At 47.6% G+C, this 15,327-nt stretch overlaps 1 protein-coding gene across 6 annotated transcripts in view; it reads right to left on the bottom strand.

The window, feature by feature from the left end:
* Positions 1-15,276, bottom strand: part of ERMARD (ER membrane associated RNA degradation) — a 42,813-nt gene extending 27,537 nt beyond the window's left edge. For 2 of the 6 annotated variants that reach the window (XM_040448661.1, XM_040448660.1), the window contains exons 1-11: positions 14,752-14,873; positions 13,829-13,905; positions 11,651-11,819; positions 10,998-11,137; positions 9,696-9,797; positions 9,089-9,178; positions 7,036-7,133; positions 6,457-6,593; positions 4,683-4,797; positions 3,837-3,939; positions 945-974 (exon numbers count right to left, since the gene is read on the bottom strand). In XM_040448661.1, the coding sequence (XP_040304595.1) occupies positions 945-974; positions 3,837-3,939; positions 4,683-4,797; positions 6,457-6,593; positions 7,036-7,133; positions 9,089-9,178; positions 9,696-9,797; positions 10,998-11,137; positions 11,651-11,819; positions 13,829-13,905; positions 14,752-14,830 (1,140 nt within the window). In that variant the 5' untranslated portion in view covers positions 14,831-14,873. The other 4 variants (XM_040448664.1, XM_040448662.1, XM_040448665.1 and 1 more) reach the window with 4 other exon arrangements.
* Positions 15,277-15,327: the final 51 nt, after the last annotated feature.

Consider the following 15,327-nt stretch of genomic DNA (forward strand, 5'->3'; position numbering starts at 1 on the left):
AATCTTCACAGTATCAAATGCATCATATATTTAAACCACAGCAAATTATTTACCTAATGGAATAAAGTTTGCAGGTAAACTGGCACACAGTTTAATCCCACCCACCCATTCACTTAAGGAATCTAAGAGTTCTCTTAAAGGCGAAGTAATCTGAACACTCAAATCTCTCCACAGACACTCTCCCTTTGTTTCCTCCTGTAGGCTAACTCTGAATCATACTTCAAGCTAGATAACAATCATTTGCTACCCACACAAAACCCTCTATACTATAAAGTGATAAAAGGTATTTTCAATGGTAATTTTTACTATTCCAGATTTTCACATTCAGAATCACACATCCAAGTCACAGAATAAATGCCTAAGTGTATATTGTACACACACAGAGGTAGTTCACTTATATTTCATTTGCAAAATAAGCAAGTGTCAATCTTAAATCTAAAGTGTAACCTCCAGGGGCACCTGGGTGACTCAGTCGGTTGAGCGACTGACTTGGCTCAGGTCATGATCTCATGGTTTGTGCATTCAAGCCCCGCGTCGGGCTCTGTGCTTACAACAGCTCAGAGTCTGAAGCCTGCTTTGCATTCTGGGTCTCCCTCTCTATCTCTCTCTCTGCCCCTCCCCTGCTCACGTTCTCTCTTTCAAAAATAAACATAATAAATAAACAAGTAAATCAATAAATGAATAAATAAGTAAATAAATAAAACCTCCAAATAATTACAGAATATAATATTAATATCTCTTGACATTTTCCAATATGTGTCCTTCTATAACTCGAGAAACAAGGTTAATGATACTGGATCTCAAAATCAGTCTGGAAGACTATACTTAACTCTATAATAAGGGTGATGTGGCTTTTTTTTTTGGCATATATGACTACCAACATTTTCCTGTGTAACAGACAATAATGTTTTGTTTGTTTCAAGATATCCTGTAAGTTTACTTACTTCATCGAAGGTGGTATAAAGAGCTGTTGACTTGAGAAAAGGAAAGAAAAGAAATAATTAAAGCAAAATGTGAGTACAGTAACGTTATTCAAAGCAGGAAAAAAATTCCAGTACATGGCCACAAACACGAAAACTTCTTCCAAAAATTATCTGGCAACGCTTTGGGTAGAATGTCCTATGCAACGTAACAGCACGAAAGGCTGTCCTGTATGACGTAACAGCTTGAGAGGCACAACGTAACAGCTTGAGAGGCACGGGGCCACGTGAAGACACCACTCCCACAGCACTCTGGGTCAGAAACCTCCCGTCGCCTCACAAAGCACGACTCACACACACGATCTCGGCCGGTGGCTCGTCTTCGCGGGCAGGAGAGCACAACTCAACGTGCCCTCCAACGAGCAGCCGTGTTTTGCGTGCTTCCTGGTGTAACCACTACTGTTTACACGCACAGGCTCCGGAGCCGCTGCCCCAACACATAAGCCCAGCTTCCACCCTCCCCGGAAGGGAAGCCCAGGGCACCTCCACACGTGGGCTTCTCTGCAAATCGGGACATGAGCAACTCCTGTCTCAAAAGGCTGCTGGGGAATTCGGGAAGATTTTACACACGCTGTGATGCAATCGGTATCTTGTGGGAACCAGCTCTCAAGAAAAGTGTCTCATCTGTTAACGCTTATTAATGTATTTCCAATCTAACATTATGAAATTACCTCCGACGTTTATGATATAGAGGATTACGAAGTCTGTATCCTTCACTCCCAAACCTATACCACTGACCCTAAAATTTCTCTAAGCACTCTTCTAAACATCCGACTGCCTACTCAAGACCCCCCGACCACTTCCTCATAAAAGCTGAACTGCTCATTTATCCCCATAAACTGCACACATTAACTTCTACCTTGTTTTACAGAATTGGTACAAATGGCTTACCTGTCACCCCTAAACACATAAGCTTCTTAGAAGACACAAAGTCTCACTCATTTTCTTCCTATCTGCCACCACTCTCAGAGACCTTATGCTGTAAGTATTCAGTAAATAATAGCGTGTGCACAGCACTTTATGGCTTTATAGAGTCTTTTCGCGTGTGCATTGCCTTATGAATAAACTGATGCTATGTTTATTCTGAACAAGAGCCTGGGCGACAATTTAAGATATTCTTTGATCAATTACTTCCTCCGTGGAAACAGTCTTCTTTTTATTTGTGTGGTCAAATAACAATAGCCGGACGTGTTTAAACCGCATAGCGGTGAGCACGCTGCCATGAAGAAAGCCCAGCGGTGCTCGAGTGAGAGCTCTGACAAACGGGGGTTCTAGCTCTTTCTTCCAGAAGGCAGATGCCCCACAACAGTGCCCGGCACTGCCCTGGGCAGAGCCAACGTGAAAGGCACCGGGCGTGGGCACCAGGGGCACAAATGTGAACCTTCCGCTCCTGAGGAACCTGCACCAGAAACTGTACACAAATGCACAGAAGGCAAAGCAGAACAGCCTCGAGATAAAACAGAAACAGGACGCAGAGGAGCGAAGCTGGAGAGTCTGCGTGGATGAGGCTCTGGGGGTCACTGATGCGGCCTGAAGTGGTCAGGCAGGGGACGGTGGGCACAGCCCTAGGAGACACACACATGTTCCGGAACCGGGGAGAGGCCTCAATTAAGCCGGAGGAACTGGGACAGGAGACAAGCCACGGGAACGCTGGGCCGCACGGAGGCCCCAGCACACCACACGGGAGGACAACACTCGCTGCAGGCACCGGGGTGCCGCTAACAAGTTTTATGCAGATGAGACCATAAAAGACAGAAGAATATTCATCAGTGTGTAAAACAACTTGCGGTAGGGTGAGAGAAGGATCAGAGTCATAAAGAGCACTGGGAGGGGAGCCAGACGAGGCCTCAGCACTGGAAAGGAGGGACCCAGGAGGAATCAGGGGCAGGACAGACGGGCAGGGCCGGGAACTGAGTGGCCGGGGTGGTGCGGAAGGCCACTGCGAAGTGACCAAGCGAAGGAGGACAACAGGGAATACCAGAGAACAAATCTGTGGGAGAGAAAACAAGCTTTTCAGAAGTATGGTAGTTTGAGACGCTGGGGAAAACCCCTACGAAAGCGTTTGGTGAACACGTGTACACCTGACCCGGGAAGTAGGGCAGAGCGCTTCCTTGGGGGGCACTGCGGCCCATGCTAGAAACTTCCGTCCTGGCACTGCTCTGGCTACATCCACAATGCTGTGTACGCTGGCTTTCATTTTCATTAGATCCAAAGTATTCTCTAATCGTTCTTCCCGCAGAGGTAAGGCAGCTGAAGACGTGGCAGTAAGATCTCCCAGGGGGCAAATGCGGGAGCACTACGCTGAGAACAGAATTTTGACAGATGTTTCTAGAAAGGGGCAAAATGGAGGAAGCTGAGCTGGTCAAAGAAAGAAGAGGCCAGGTCCAGCGGCCCCTGCCGCTGGCCCCCAATACAGACCCCTCCTTTCCTCTACCCTCCGCATCCTCTGACGGTCAACGGGGCATGTGGCCACCCAGAAACCTCTCCAAGCCACCGCCCAGAGGAAGCGGTGTCCTTGAACGGCCACGCTGTAGGCCACGGACCACCTCATGGGGTTATAATGGTACACCAATAATAACGGCTATGGGGACAAGGTAAGTGGTTTCTACTTCTCTGACACCGAGTTTAAAATACTTGGGAATACTACTATCAAAAACGATCACAGATAATCCTAAGTCCTCTAAAATCGTTATAACAGGAAGCCACAAAAAATGGCACTCAAGCCTTCCAAAGAGAATTCTTAGCTAAAAAATTCGTTTCATGGTGAACAAAAAGAAGAGATTCAAAACGTCAGCAAGTCCAGAAAACGGGCAATACAGCAGCAACCACCCCCATGGATCACCGAAGCACAGGTACCTCAGCTGTCAGAAGTCTCTGTGGACACTTGTTAATGACGGCAAACACTCTCCTGAGACCCATCTCCAGCTGCGGCAGTAACAGCACGGCACAGTCAGCAAACCTGCAGACAGAAGTAACCAAGCAAATCCCGGAGCTTTAAAAGCAAACACGGGCGCCAACCCCAAGTGACGCCGCTTTATTCCAGAGGTCACCCTCGTGTGCTCAAAGCCTGGAGGGCAGAGGACACGCTAACGCGAGCAATAAAACCGAAACGCAATCTCATTTGCCTGGTGATTTTAAACTCATTTCCGCTGTTTTTGTGTATCAGAGGAAACACGTTTAGAAGCTTCAGGAGAATGACATGTCATCACGGGTCGGCCTGATTCTTCCCATCGCTGGTAAGAAACACTCAAGTACCAGGATTTCAGGGGTTCTCGGGGTACAAGTACCAGGATTTTGGGGGGTTCTCGGGGTACAAATGAACACACAATGACAGAACCGGAGGGAAGCAGAGGTCATGCCTCCGGAGCGCTTCTGCCCTGCCTTCAGGAAACAGCCTGGCTTCTCCCCTCCCTTGTCTCCAGCAGGGGACCCACAAGAGGCCCTCCCAGAGTGAGAACTCCGTCGACTCTGAACAAGAACTGTCTCTGTCGACTGTTCCAAAAGGACAACACGAGGCGTTTAACACCCAATTACAGCTACCTTTTCGCTCACTGTGAGAGGATATCTTGTGCTCGACCCTCCTGGAGGAAGCCCCACCTCTCTTCCGTTCCAGCAGCAGAAAACATGGACAGTAAAGGGTTTTAAGAGGGACCAGCCTCCTGACTATCAAGAACCTCTGAGTCCGCACCCTCAGTTACTTACCTGTGTGCCTCGAACCTGATTAACGCCTCTTCCCAGTACGGCAACATGATTTTTAATATAAAAGTGGATTTCTTCATCACTTCTTCTAACACTGGAAGTACCTCAGAAGTCATATCTGCAAAATAACAAACATGTATTCTTACATGTTTATTTAGAGAGACCTGGAAAGAGAACATGCACACAGGAGGGGCAGAAGGAGAGACGGAGGGAGAGAGGGAGAGGCGGAGAAGGGGAGAGGGGGAGTGGGGGAGTGGGGGAGAGGGGGAGAGGGGGAGAGGGAACCCCCAGCAGGCTCCACACTGTCAGCACGGAGCCCAACAGGAGGCCCGATCCCAAGACCGTGAGATCCCGACTTAAGCCAAGATAGAGCCAGTCGTTTGACCGACTGAGCCACCCAGGCCCTAAGAGAAAAGTATTTTTAAGTACCGTCACACTCATCAACTGAAGAGACACAGAACCAGACCGCGGAGGGATGCCCATGACCGACCTGTCCGGGCTGATGAAGCAGGCCTGGGGCAGCGGCACACGCTGTCCAAGAGTGAGACCGGCAGACTGGAGCCCGGCTGTGGGTGGCTGCGGACACCCTGGGGCAAGGGCACAGGGACAAGGGTCCCCTTGGCGTTTTAGGCTATGACGACTTTTGAGCAGAAGAGTTCAGGGCGGACCAGCTGACCACGCTTGACCAAGAAAAGTGAAATACGTTTTCGGAAGACGGAAGAACGGGAGTGGACTATGCATGACGAGGACACGTAGGCTGGTCCTTGGGAACAAATGTGCCCTCTGGTGGGATGCTGATGGGGGGGAGGGGGTGTCTGCACCTCCCCATCTATTTTGTTCTAAACCCAAAACCGTTCCACAACTAAAGTCTCAAGAAGCACACGCGATCGGCAGTCAGCAGAGGACCCAGCGGTCCGCGGCACCGAAGGCGCGGACCGGACCCCCGGACCCAGGACCGCAGAGATCTGGGCTGCGCCCCGTGACGCGCGTCAGAGACCCCGCTGCCACACCCCTACAGCCCCGGGGAGGGGGGAGGAACGGGCTTGGAGCAAACACATGGTTAACTGTGCTTTCCAGGTTTTGTGTCCCCTGCCCCCATTAATTTGGTAAACGGCTCTGCCACAGAAAAAAGAAGACGGAGGAGGCCATCTATGCTGTTGGCCTTTTTGGCATAATGAGCACGCGCACACAGGCACAAGAGCTAAAAGGAGAAGGGAATGCACGTTTCAAAACGGTCCTGAGCCACCTGTGCATCAACACGCCCGGAGGATAAACTCATAATTGACTCACGCAGCCACGACTCTCACAGCCTCCCCACCACAACCCATGGAAAGAGGGAAGGTTTCTTGTTTGTTTTTGAATTAGACATCCATTTCATGGTTCCACTGGCACATTTTTTTTTTTTTTTAGTGTTTATTTATTCATTTACTTATTTTGAGAGAGACAGAGAACGAGCAGGGGAGGGGCAGAGAGAGAAGGGAGAGAATCCCAAGCAGGTTCCGCACTGTCAGCGCGGAGCTAATGCAGGGCTCCGTCGCTAACTGTGATTCATGACCTGAGCTGAAATCAAGAGTCGGATCCCGACTGAGTCCCCAGGTACCCAGGGAAGGTTTTACGTAGCAAATTTAAGAGGTTCTTCATGCAACTTTTGAAGGCATCTCGCCTCTGGAGCATAACAGTCCACCTACAGGGTTCAAGTCCCAGTGCTACTTAATGACTTTATACATATCTGTACGAAGAAGACACATCCAGGACAAATGGGGAGCGTAGTACTTGCCTGGGAAAACGGCCAAATCCTCAAGGTCTGGAAGAGCTCTGAAAGGTCGGTGCACCAATGCGAATTCAGTTTGTCGCAAGTAACTCTTTAGCAGCTGACCCAAGCCCGCTGTCAACAGCGTCATCATCGAACAGTATCTAGTGTGCAACACCATAGCATGTTAGAAAATGAACCGCCATCCACATAAAGAGCTCTACTGTCAAAGAACAAGCTTAAAATTAAGAAAGCAAGCCATCATTAAATCGCAGGGAGGTCCCCCTCGCGGCAGGGATTAACCTAATGCAATGGCGGGAGGCGGGGTGGGGGCGGGGAGCCAAAGCCTGGCAGACTCGGGAGCCACCCTCCAGGAGGCCGAGCACCCCACCGCTTCCGTCAGGCCCACCCTCAGAACTGCCCTTGGGGTGGATGGCAGCGGAGTCCCAACCCCGTCACCACCCCAGGTGTTCATCCGCCCCGTTTTATCTTCAAATTCCCGCTTCAAAACTCTCATCTTTTCCAAAATACACTCATGGGAAATTCAAGACAAACAAACTCTTAGTGCACTAAAGGAGCGAGAAAATGACTTCATCAGCAACGTACTTCGGAGGGACTTCGTGAGGGGACGCAAACCCATGCCACAGGATGTTACGCAGATTGAGCCCGCGTGGAGATCCAAGGAAGACTTTCAGTACGTCCATCTGACCAGGTTAGGAACAGCAGATTACTGAATGGTTGCATAACTACTGGACAAACCGATGTAACATACAGTGGGAAGAGGTTTGCTTTCTTCTTGAGAACAGACCCAGGGCTTTGGCTAAACAGAAGTAGCAGTAACAGTAGTAACACGCAAACATTTACTGGGCGTGTAAGACATCAGACACATTTTGTGCGTATTTATTGCTCATTCACGCTCCCAACAACCTCTGGGAAGGCACGACTATTATTCCCACTCTGCAAATGAGAAGTACAGCATAGAGAGGTGAAACCAAGGCCTCGGGAAACCCAGAACTATAAAGGGGGATGGGATCTGTCCCAAGCTCCGCAGCTTTCCTACTGGACATCGAGCCTGCCTCCTATCTAGACCAAATAAAACCACCCGGTGAACAGAAACCTCACAGAAAGTAGCGTGTGTTCGCGCGGTAAACTCCAGGAAGCAGACCCCGTGAGGGGGCCAGACGACTGAGGCTCCCATCCCAGGCCTCCCCGACCTCACTGTCTGACCTGAAGCCTCACCTGCCTCTGTCCCTCCGCGCATACGGTCAAGATGCCCCTGACGGGGTTCCTGCTCATCAGAATGCAAGAGCCACACACGTCTGTGGGCTGCCTCTGGGCTTGGAACGCCACGCTTGGGAACAGAGTCAGGAAAAAGGGAAGATATGCAGACACTCAACTCAAAAGCGGGCCACGCGAGAAAGAAGAGTGAGCATCTAGAAGACTCGGGAAAGGACTGAAAGCCTCCTGGCGGAGGAGGAAACAGACCCACCATCACGTTCTCTCAAAGGCAGGGTGAGCCGGAGAGTTATAAAGAGGGGTTCACCCGCAAACTGGCTCTTCCGTGCAACTCCAGACACCTCCTGCTCACATTGGTCCTTACTCCTTTAATATTCGTATCTAATATCGGTAATCACGATGATATTCATTTCACTACATTCGTTTTTAACTTAATACTGACTTTAGTGAATTGTTCACACCACCTGGGCCATCAGAAACACACAAGCCAACGAGCCGGTGGACCCTCAAGGCGCTGGGCATGGCTGCAGGCAGACAAGGACACAGCCCCAGACCATGGGATCTGTTTCAGAACTCAGTGTAACAACAAGACTTTTGTACTTTTCTTTACCTCACATTCTCCACTAAAGAAAATGATCTTTCAGCGACAAGGAACCACTGTAAAGTGGGAGAGCTTTACTGAAAACAGATTTCTTACCCCCAAATAATGTATTAGAGCTTGTAACATGTTACAGGATCACTTTAAACACCTTCCAGGCTTGGTGGGCTCCACTTTCTGCGGGACGCTACCCTGCCTCTCCCCTTCACCCTGACCCTGCCTCATCAGTTGCCTAACGGTTACTCATTAGTCTTAAACGACTTGGGTCACATGGCCTGCAGAAGATTCTGAAAAAGTAAATAGCTCTGCATGTTTTTCAGTTGGCACCTAATTTTTTTTCACCCTGAAGTCTGAGCAGTTGCAAAGGGTCCAAATTCCCACACATTAAATACTGAGATTTTAGGATAAGAGCATATCACTCTTTAAATGGTTACAATTGTATTCTAGAATAAGTTACTGTAATTCTTAATATAAAATTAATGAAAACAATAGAGTTCCAGCTGTCCACCTGGTGGCCCCACGGCTCACGACACCAGAGGCACCACACTGCAGGTTGTCAGCCCGAGGACAATACCGCCCAGCTCAGCAACTATGGCTCATCGACCAGAGGCTATTCTACCGCACTGAGACTCAGGCTGAGAGAGAGGTGGAAAAGTGGCCGGAAAAGTGGCAATTTTGAAAGGGGCGGTGGGAAAGGAACGTACGATTTAATCATTGACATAATTTTTTCCTAATGCAGCATCAATTTTTAAGGCACAAAACTGTAGCTAACACGAACTGTTTTGTGTTGTGCCTACTCTCCCAGTTTTAGAAGAACAAACTTACCGCAGACTGCCCAAAGACCTGAGCAAGCTCCTTAGATGCAAGCAGATCTCTTAAAAGAAAAGGACATTCCTTCCCATTCAGTAAAAATACCTAAAAATCAAACAAGAATTGTATTACAGTCCCACTATGAGACAAAAAATGTGAAGAAAAAACTCACCCAAAAGTCACTGATTGTGCAAATGAGGGGAGAAAAGCACTGAAGACATCAATGTTTGATTCCATAATCATTCAAAAAGAAAAATATTAAAAATCTGTGTCATGGGGCGCCTGGGGCTCAGTCGGTTAGGCATCCGACCTCAGCTCAGGTCACGGTCTCAAGGTTTGTGAGTTCGAGCCCCGCGTGGGGCTCTGTGTTGACAGCCTGGAGCCTAGAGCCTGCTTTGGATTCTGTGTCTCCCTCTGTCTGCCCCTCCCCCAGTCATGTTCGTGCTCACTCTCTCTCTCTCTCTCACTCTCAAAATAAATAAATAAACAAACATCTGTGTTAAATGATTACATTTAATAGAAAACCAGTAATTAAAGTCAAGAAATCTAAATACAGCTGTAAAAGTTTTATGTTCATTCAGATACTTTACTAAACCAACAAAGAAAGACTTCTCACACTTACATCACCCAAAGCCCGTTCTAGACATGCTGTCAGTTTCATTAAGCTAAGAGAAATAGCAGGAGATTGAAGGCTTTCCAAAGCATCAAGTATTTCAGGAAATAACTGTTGAGAGTAGGACATACATTAGAATTAGTGCTCAACAAGAAATATTACTCAAAGTAACAATGGTATTAATGAAATTCAAACTTCTAAAGGTTTCACCTGGTATATTTTTATGACTTTTTTGGTATAGGTACACATTTTCTACATAAATATACAGTTGAACCCTGAACACGGGGTTTGAACTCCACAGGTCCACTTAGATGTGGATTTTTTTTTTCCATAAATATAGTACAGTATTGTAAGTGTGTTTTTTTCTTCACGATTTTCTTAGTAACTTTTCTCTAACTTACTTTGTTGTAAGAATACAGTATATAAATCATAAAACATACAAAACATGTGGTAATTGACTGCTTATGCTACCAGCAAGGCTTCTGGTCAAGAGTAGGCTGTTAGTGGTTAAGTTTTGAGGGAGTCAAAAGTTACATGCAGATTTTCAACTGGACAGGGGGTGACCACCCCTACGCCCGTGCTGTTCAAGACTCAACTACAATAATATCTAAAAGATCAAAAAAATGTTTAATACGTTAGAAGTTTTTCAAAAGTTTTTTCTTCAATGTTTATCGAAAGCAATAAATCTGTCACAAAAAGTCAAATATCTTGACCTAAACCTTATTTCCTATTTTGATTAGTTCTTAAAAAAACCCAAAAACAAAACGTGTCCCTTAAGAGCCAAGAAAAGGGGACAAGCAGTGACCCATCTACTCCACATCAGAAAACTCTAAGTATTTTAGAACTAGACCTTGTAGAGCTACTGCTCTGTTGTGGACATTTAATGTGCCAGCTGGAATGGCTGGTTTGAACCAACCAAGAAACCAACCCAAACTGCGTGGCCCCAAACTACCCCTCCCCTCTTTGATTCAGCCTCAACAAACCAAGCATCCCCACCCCATTTCCTTGTCCCACTGTCTCAACACCACCTTACTGTCTGTCCACAAGGTCTTTTGTTGTGGAGCGGTCCATTCTCGTCTGTCCCAGGACCAGCACCCATGTGCCTAACTACCTCCCCAGCCCCCAACACGGATAATGCATCCAAAAACTTCCTTTGTTCACAGGATGTGCTTCTCAGCTCAGGCCAAGTTTTCCCTTTTCACAGGTGGAGGCTAGAGGATGAGGGGACCCCTTTAAAGTTAGCAGGTAATGAGGGCCTCTAAGTTGACTCTGTAAAGTCTTCTATTTCTAAAGACCGTTTGTAAGCCAAACCTCTGGAAAAGCTGTCCACTGCAGCCACGGTGTATAACAGATTTCAAACTGCTCCTTGGTCAGAGATAACAAATGTGAGTGGACGGCCTCACACACAGGGCCCAGCAGCCTCACACTTCCTGGGTAATCCAGACTCTGGGCTTCAAGGAGAAGGAAACAAGTGTTAGTATCACAGCTTCACATTCTGTGATGAAAATGCCTAAATCATCGGGGCGCCTGGGTGGCTCCGTTGGTTAAGTGTCCGACTCCTGATTTCAGCTCAGGCCACGATCTCACAATACAGGCGTTCGAGCCCCACCTCGGGCTCAATGCTCATGGCGTGGAACCTACTTGGGATTCTCTCTCCCCCCTCTCTCTGCCCTTACTCTTTTCTCTCTCAAAATAAATAAATAACCTTAAAAAATTAAAAAAGAAAATGCCTAAATCATCAAAGAAAAAACGTTTTTATTATGAAGTTTCCACAAAATCAACAACCAGTTTATAATTAAACTTACAATAAAGGTACTCAGTTGTTGCTGGAAATAAGTTACATAGCACTTATCTGATAATAAAAGAAAAATACACTGTCAGTAGGGTTTAGGGAAATTTTACAGGCAAGACACATTCAATGGAACAGTACGGACAGATGCCTGGGGCACAGAGAACATACAGACCTGATTCTGTATAAATCACGCAGTCTGTGATTGTCTTCCAGCATACTTCACCCCTCTGAGTTACAATGCTATTGATATCACAAGTTTCTCTGACTTCAAACCCAAATTTACAGATCATATCATAGACTGAGGGAGAAAGACAAGTGGCAACAGGATCTTCTAATAGCATCTGAAATACAAAGAAGACACTATTTAACAAGTAAAAATGGAGTATCAATTATATATTCAAGTCACGAGGAAATCCTATTCTCTATCCGGGTATAGCTACTGTTCACATACTTTCTGGCTATGGTGAGAGCTGTATCATTAAACATGATTAAATATTTTTTTAATGTTTATTTATTCTTTCAGAGAGAGAGAGTGAGCGAGCACACGCACGTGAGCAAGGGAGGGGCAGAAAGAGAGGGAGACACAGAATCGGAAGCAGGCTCCAGGCTCGGAGCTGTCAGCGCAGAGCCCGACGTGTGGTTCGAAGTCACAGACCATGCCATCATGACCTGAGCCTGAGCCGAAGCCAAAGCTGAAGCCAGACACTTAACCAACTGAGCCACCCAAGCACCCCAAATGTGATTAAATATTAATTAAAGATAGTTTACATACATGTTTTCAAATAAATGTTGAAGGTTTGAAATTATTAATAATATTTAAGACATGAGTTTACAAAGCTCAGCACATCTGCCTTCCTATACTATCTCACAGCTATCAAAATGAGCAATTTTTTTCAATGGGGAATGGAAAGGCAGAAAATCAAGCATAGTGAACTAAATCACAAGTAAAAAGCTTGCCTCTGACTCTTTATATGGTGTAAAAAGCAGCAAACCACACTGGTTTTCCATGAGGGAGCAAATAAAATCAAAATCCTCAGCATTATCCCCACATTACACTAACATCATTCTATAAACCTGCAAAGGAGTCACACTCTGCGGCTAAAATTATCCTGGGGTCTTTATTTGATGCATCAAGTTAAGGGGTGTCTGTCCTAACATCAGGGATTAAGCCCTGGCACTCCCTAGACTGGACGCCGGCCCCTATCCAGTGTCGCCCATTCGCCCCACCTGCTCCCCAGTTTCACCTCCCACTCTCAGCCCCACCTGTCAACCCATCTTCCACAGGCCCTAGCAATTCGGGTATCGCCCAAGAAACGTGCACCGAATAACCAGTGATGCCATGACCCTACACACCACACTCTACTCAGCCAATGAGGGATGACAGGCGCCGCAAGACAGGACCAAGAGGGGACCTGCTCCCACAGCCTGGGCCTTCCTGTCCACTTTCTGTTCCTTTGAGCTTCTCCGAGGCAGTGGCAGCGCCTCCTGCTCCAGCAGCTGGATCCGGTCTGAGGTTCTCCCGGCGCCTATGGGCCCAGCTGCATCACCGTTCCCCCAGCAGACCACCACCACCTGTCCAGTATCTGCTCGTCAAAGGTCCGCTTCCCAGAATTGCCAGACCCTCCAAGTAGCTGAGAGGCACCCCCTCTTCCTTAAAGATCCAAGCTTCACTAGGTGGGACCTTCCTCCCAGCTCCCAAGTTTTAAAATTCCAACACTTCCCTTAGTTCTCAGAGTGCAACAGGTAGTGACTGCTTCCCGTGGTTACCACCTCCACAATTCTTTTAGAGATCTCTCTTTATTCTTTTTATAACAATTCTATACCTTGTTAACTCTTTATTAAATACTCTTAGTTCAAAAACTAGTGTGGTTTGTCACCTAAATGATACGGAAATAAAACCCTAAAGAATTACTTTCGTGTGAAAAAGGACTCCTTGCATTTTTAAAAAGCATTTGAAATCTAAAGAAATGAGCTATAAAGTTCTGGAGTGACAAGTAGCAGACAAATATTTTGCACAAGAGCCCATCTACTCCACCGCTGCAGGCCCTGGATGGCAACAGAAGTCTTAAGAAATATCTTCTCGGGGCGCCTGGGTGGCGCAGTGGGTTAAGCGGCCGACTTCAGCCAGGTCACGATCTCGCGGTCCGTGAGTTCGAGCCCCGTGTCGGGCTCTGGGCTGATGGCTCGGAGCCTGGAGCCTGTTTCCGATTCTGTGTCTCCCTCTCTCTCTGCCCCTCCCCCGTTCATGCTCTGTCTCTCTCTGTCCCAAAAATAAATAAAAAACGTTGAAAAAAAAATTTTTTTAAAAGAAATATCTTCTCTTCTGGCTGTAGTCACCCGATCAACGTACCTGCCCCAGACTGTCGTATACTACAGCACCAAGGTCAGGTCTTCTACGAGTCGTACCCCCAGGACACAGCATGGCCCCTGGGCACCGCAAACGTACACAAACAGTTAACTGAACGAGGGCTCATCCTACGTGGAGTCTACCTGGGCTCATCTTCAAGTTCCTACAACCTTCAGCTTTTGGGAATAACAATATCCTACCCCCTACCAAGACACAATTATAGAAGTTGGCCTTTATGTTAACTTTCAAGCACATACTCTCTTGTACAATTAAGGACCTCACGTTAATTAAGAAACAAAAATCCCACTTCAAATCAAAGAAATATTACATACTGCCATATTTTGTCACTTGTGACAATTAAATACATTTTCCTGTATATTACAGTTACAAACAAGCCTGTCCTCCCATTAGAAGCCAGAAACCCTGCATGTGTGCGTGTGCGTGCACCCATACCATTACTCTTGGAAACATCAGTGTCTTGTCCAGAGCAAGTATGGGGTAGCGCAAATGGCCTATGCTCAGGGGCTAGAAAGACTTAAATTTGGATTCCTCCTTATTCGTTGTCCCTCTTGCCTTGAAAACGTTAGTATTCTGGGCCTCCGTTCTAACTGTAAATGGTGCAGGGTATTATCATCTTCCGCGCTGCAGTAATTAGAGATAATACTTGAAAAGTGTCTAGCACATTGTACTCAAAAAGTAGCTATCGCTAAAAGTGATGATAGATGTTTTATATTTCACTGCAGGAGGGCAGAAAACAAAACCCTGTGGGGCAACCCCATACAATCCGTGCTACAGCCATTGAGACCTTTGTGATTTATTTAATGTCACCAAAACGGCCTAAAAACGTGGAATTTCAATTTCAAGTATCCACTGCAAGGGTAATTACTACACAGCGCTTCCCATATTACTTCGTGCACTGCACAAACCTCCTTTAGGGCATGGAGACCAGTCTGAACACACACAAGTTATGAGCGTGTGCGCACGACCCTGGCTCCAGGCATCCATAAAAACGTGGATGTTGCTGACTCGGAGCCTGTGAGTCCCCGCGCGCGAGAATACTACATTATTTCTTACACTATCTACTCGCGAATTTCAGCCTGGGACCTGCAAGGTGCGCCCCTGGAACAACTGGGGGTCGAGGCGGCGCTCAGAAGAACGAGGGCAAGGGGTGCGTCTTCGGGGTCAGAGTCGGGTGCCCATCTTCTGTCTGGTCGCGGACGAGGGGCGGGCAAGGCCGACCTGCTTCCGCGGCGGCGCGCGCGCAGACCCGCCGGAGCCCCGGGGACGCCGGCCGAGGGCGCGCCCCGCCACGGCCCACTCAGCCAGATGGGTACCGCCGACGCTGTACCTCCTCCTGCCCGCACCGCGGCGGGCACCGGGCACGCCCACAGCGCGCTCGGGGGCGCACCTGCACCTCACCTCTCCCCGCCCCGCTCCTCCTCCAGGACTTCCGGCTCCCGTCGGCCGGCGCCGCCAGATGACGCTTGCCTCTCCCCGCCCCT

Source organism: Herpailurus yagouaroundi, unplaced genomic scaffold, assembly GCF_014898765.1.
Source record: "Herpailurus yagouaroundi ecotype Mexico unplaced genomic scaffold, PumYag 198, whole genome shotgun sequence".
Lineage (NCBI taxonomy): Eukaryota > Metazoa > Chordata > Mammalia > Carnivora > Felidae > Herpailurus > Herpailurus yagouaroundi.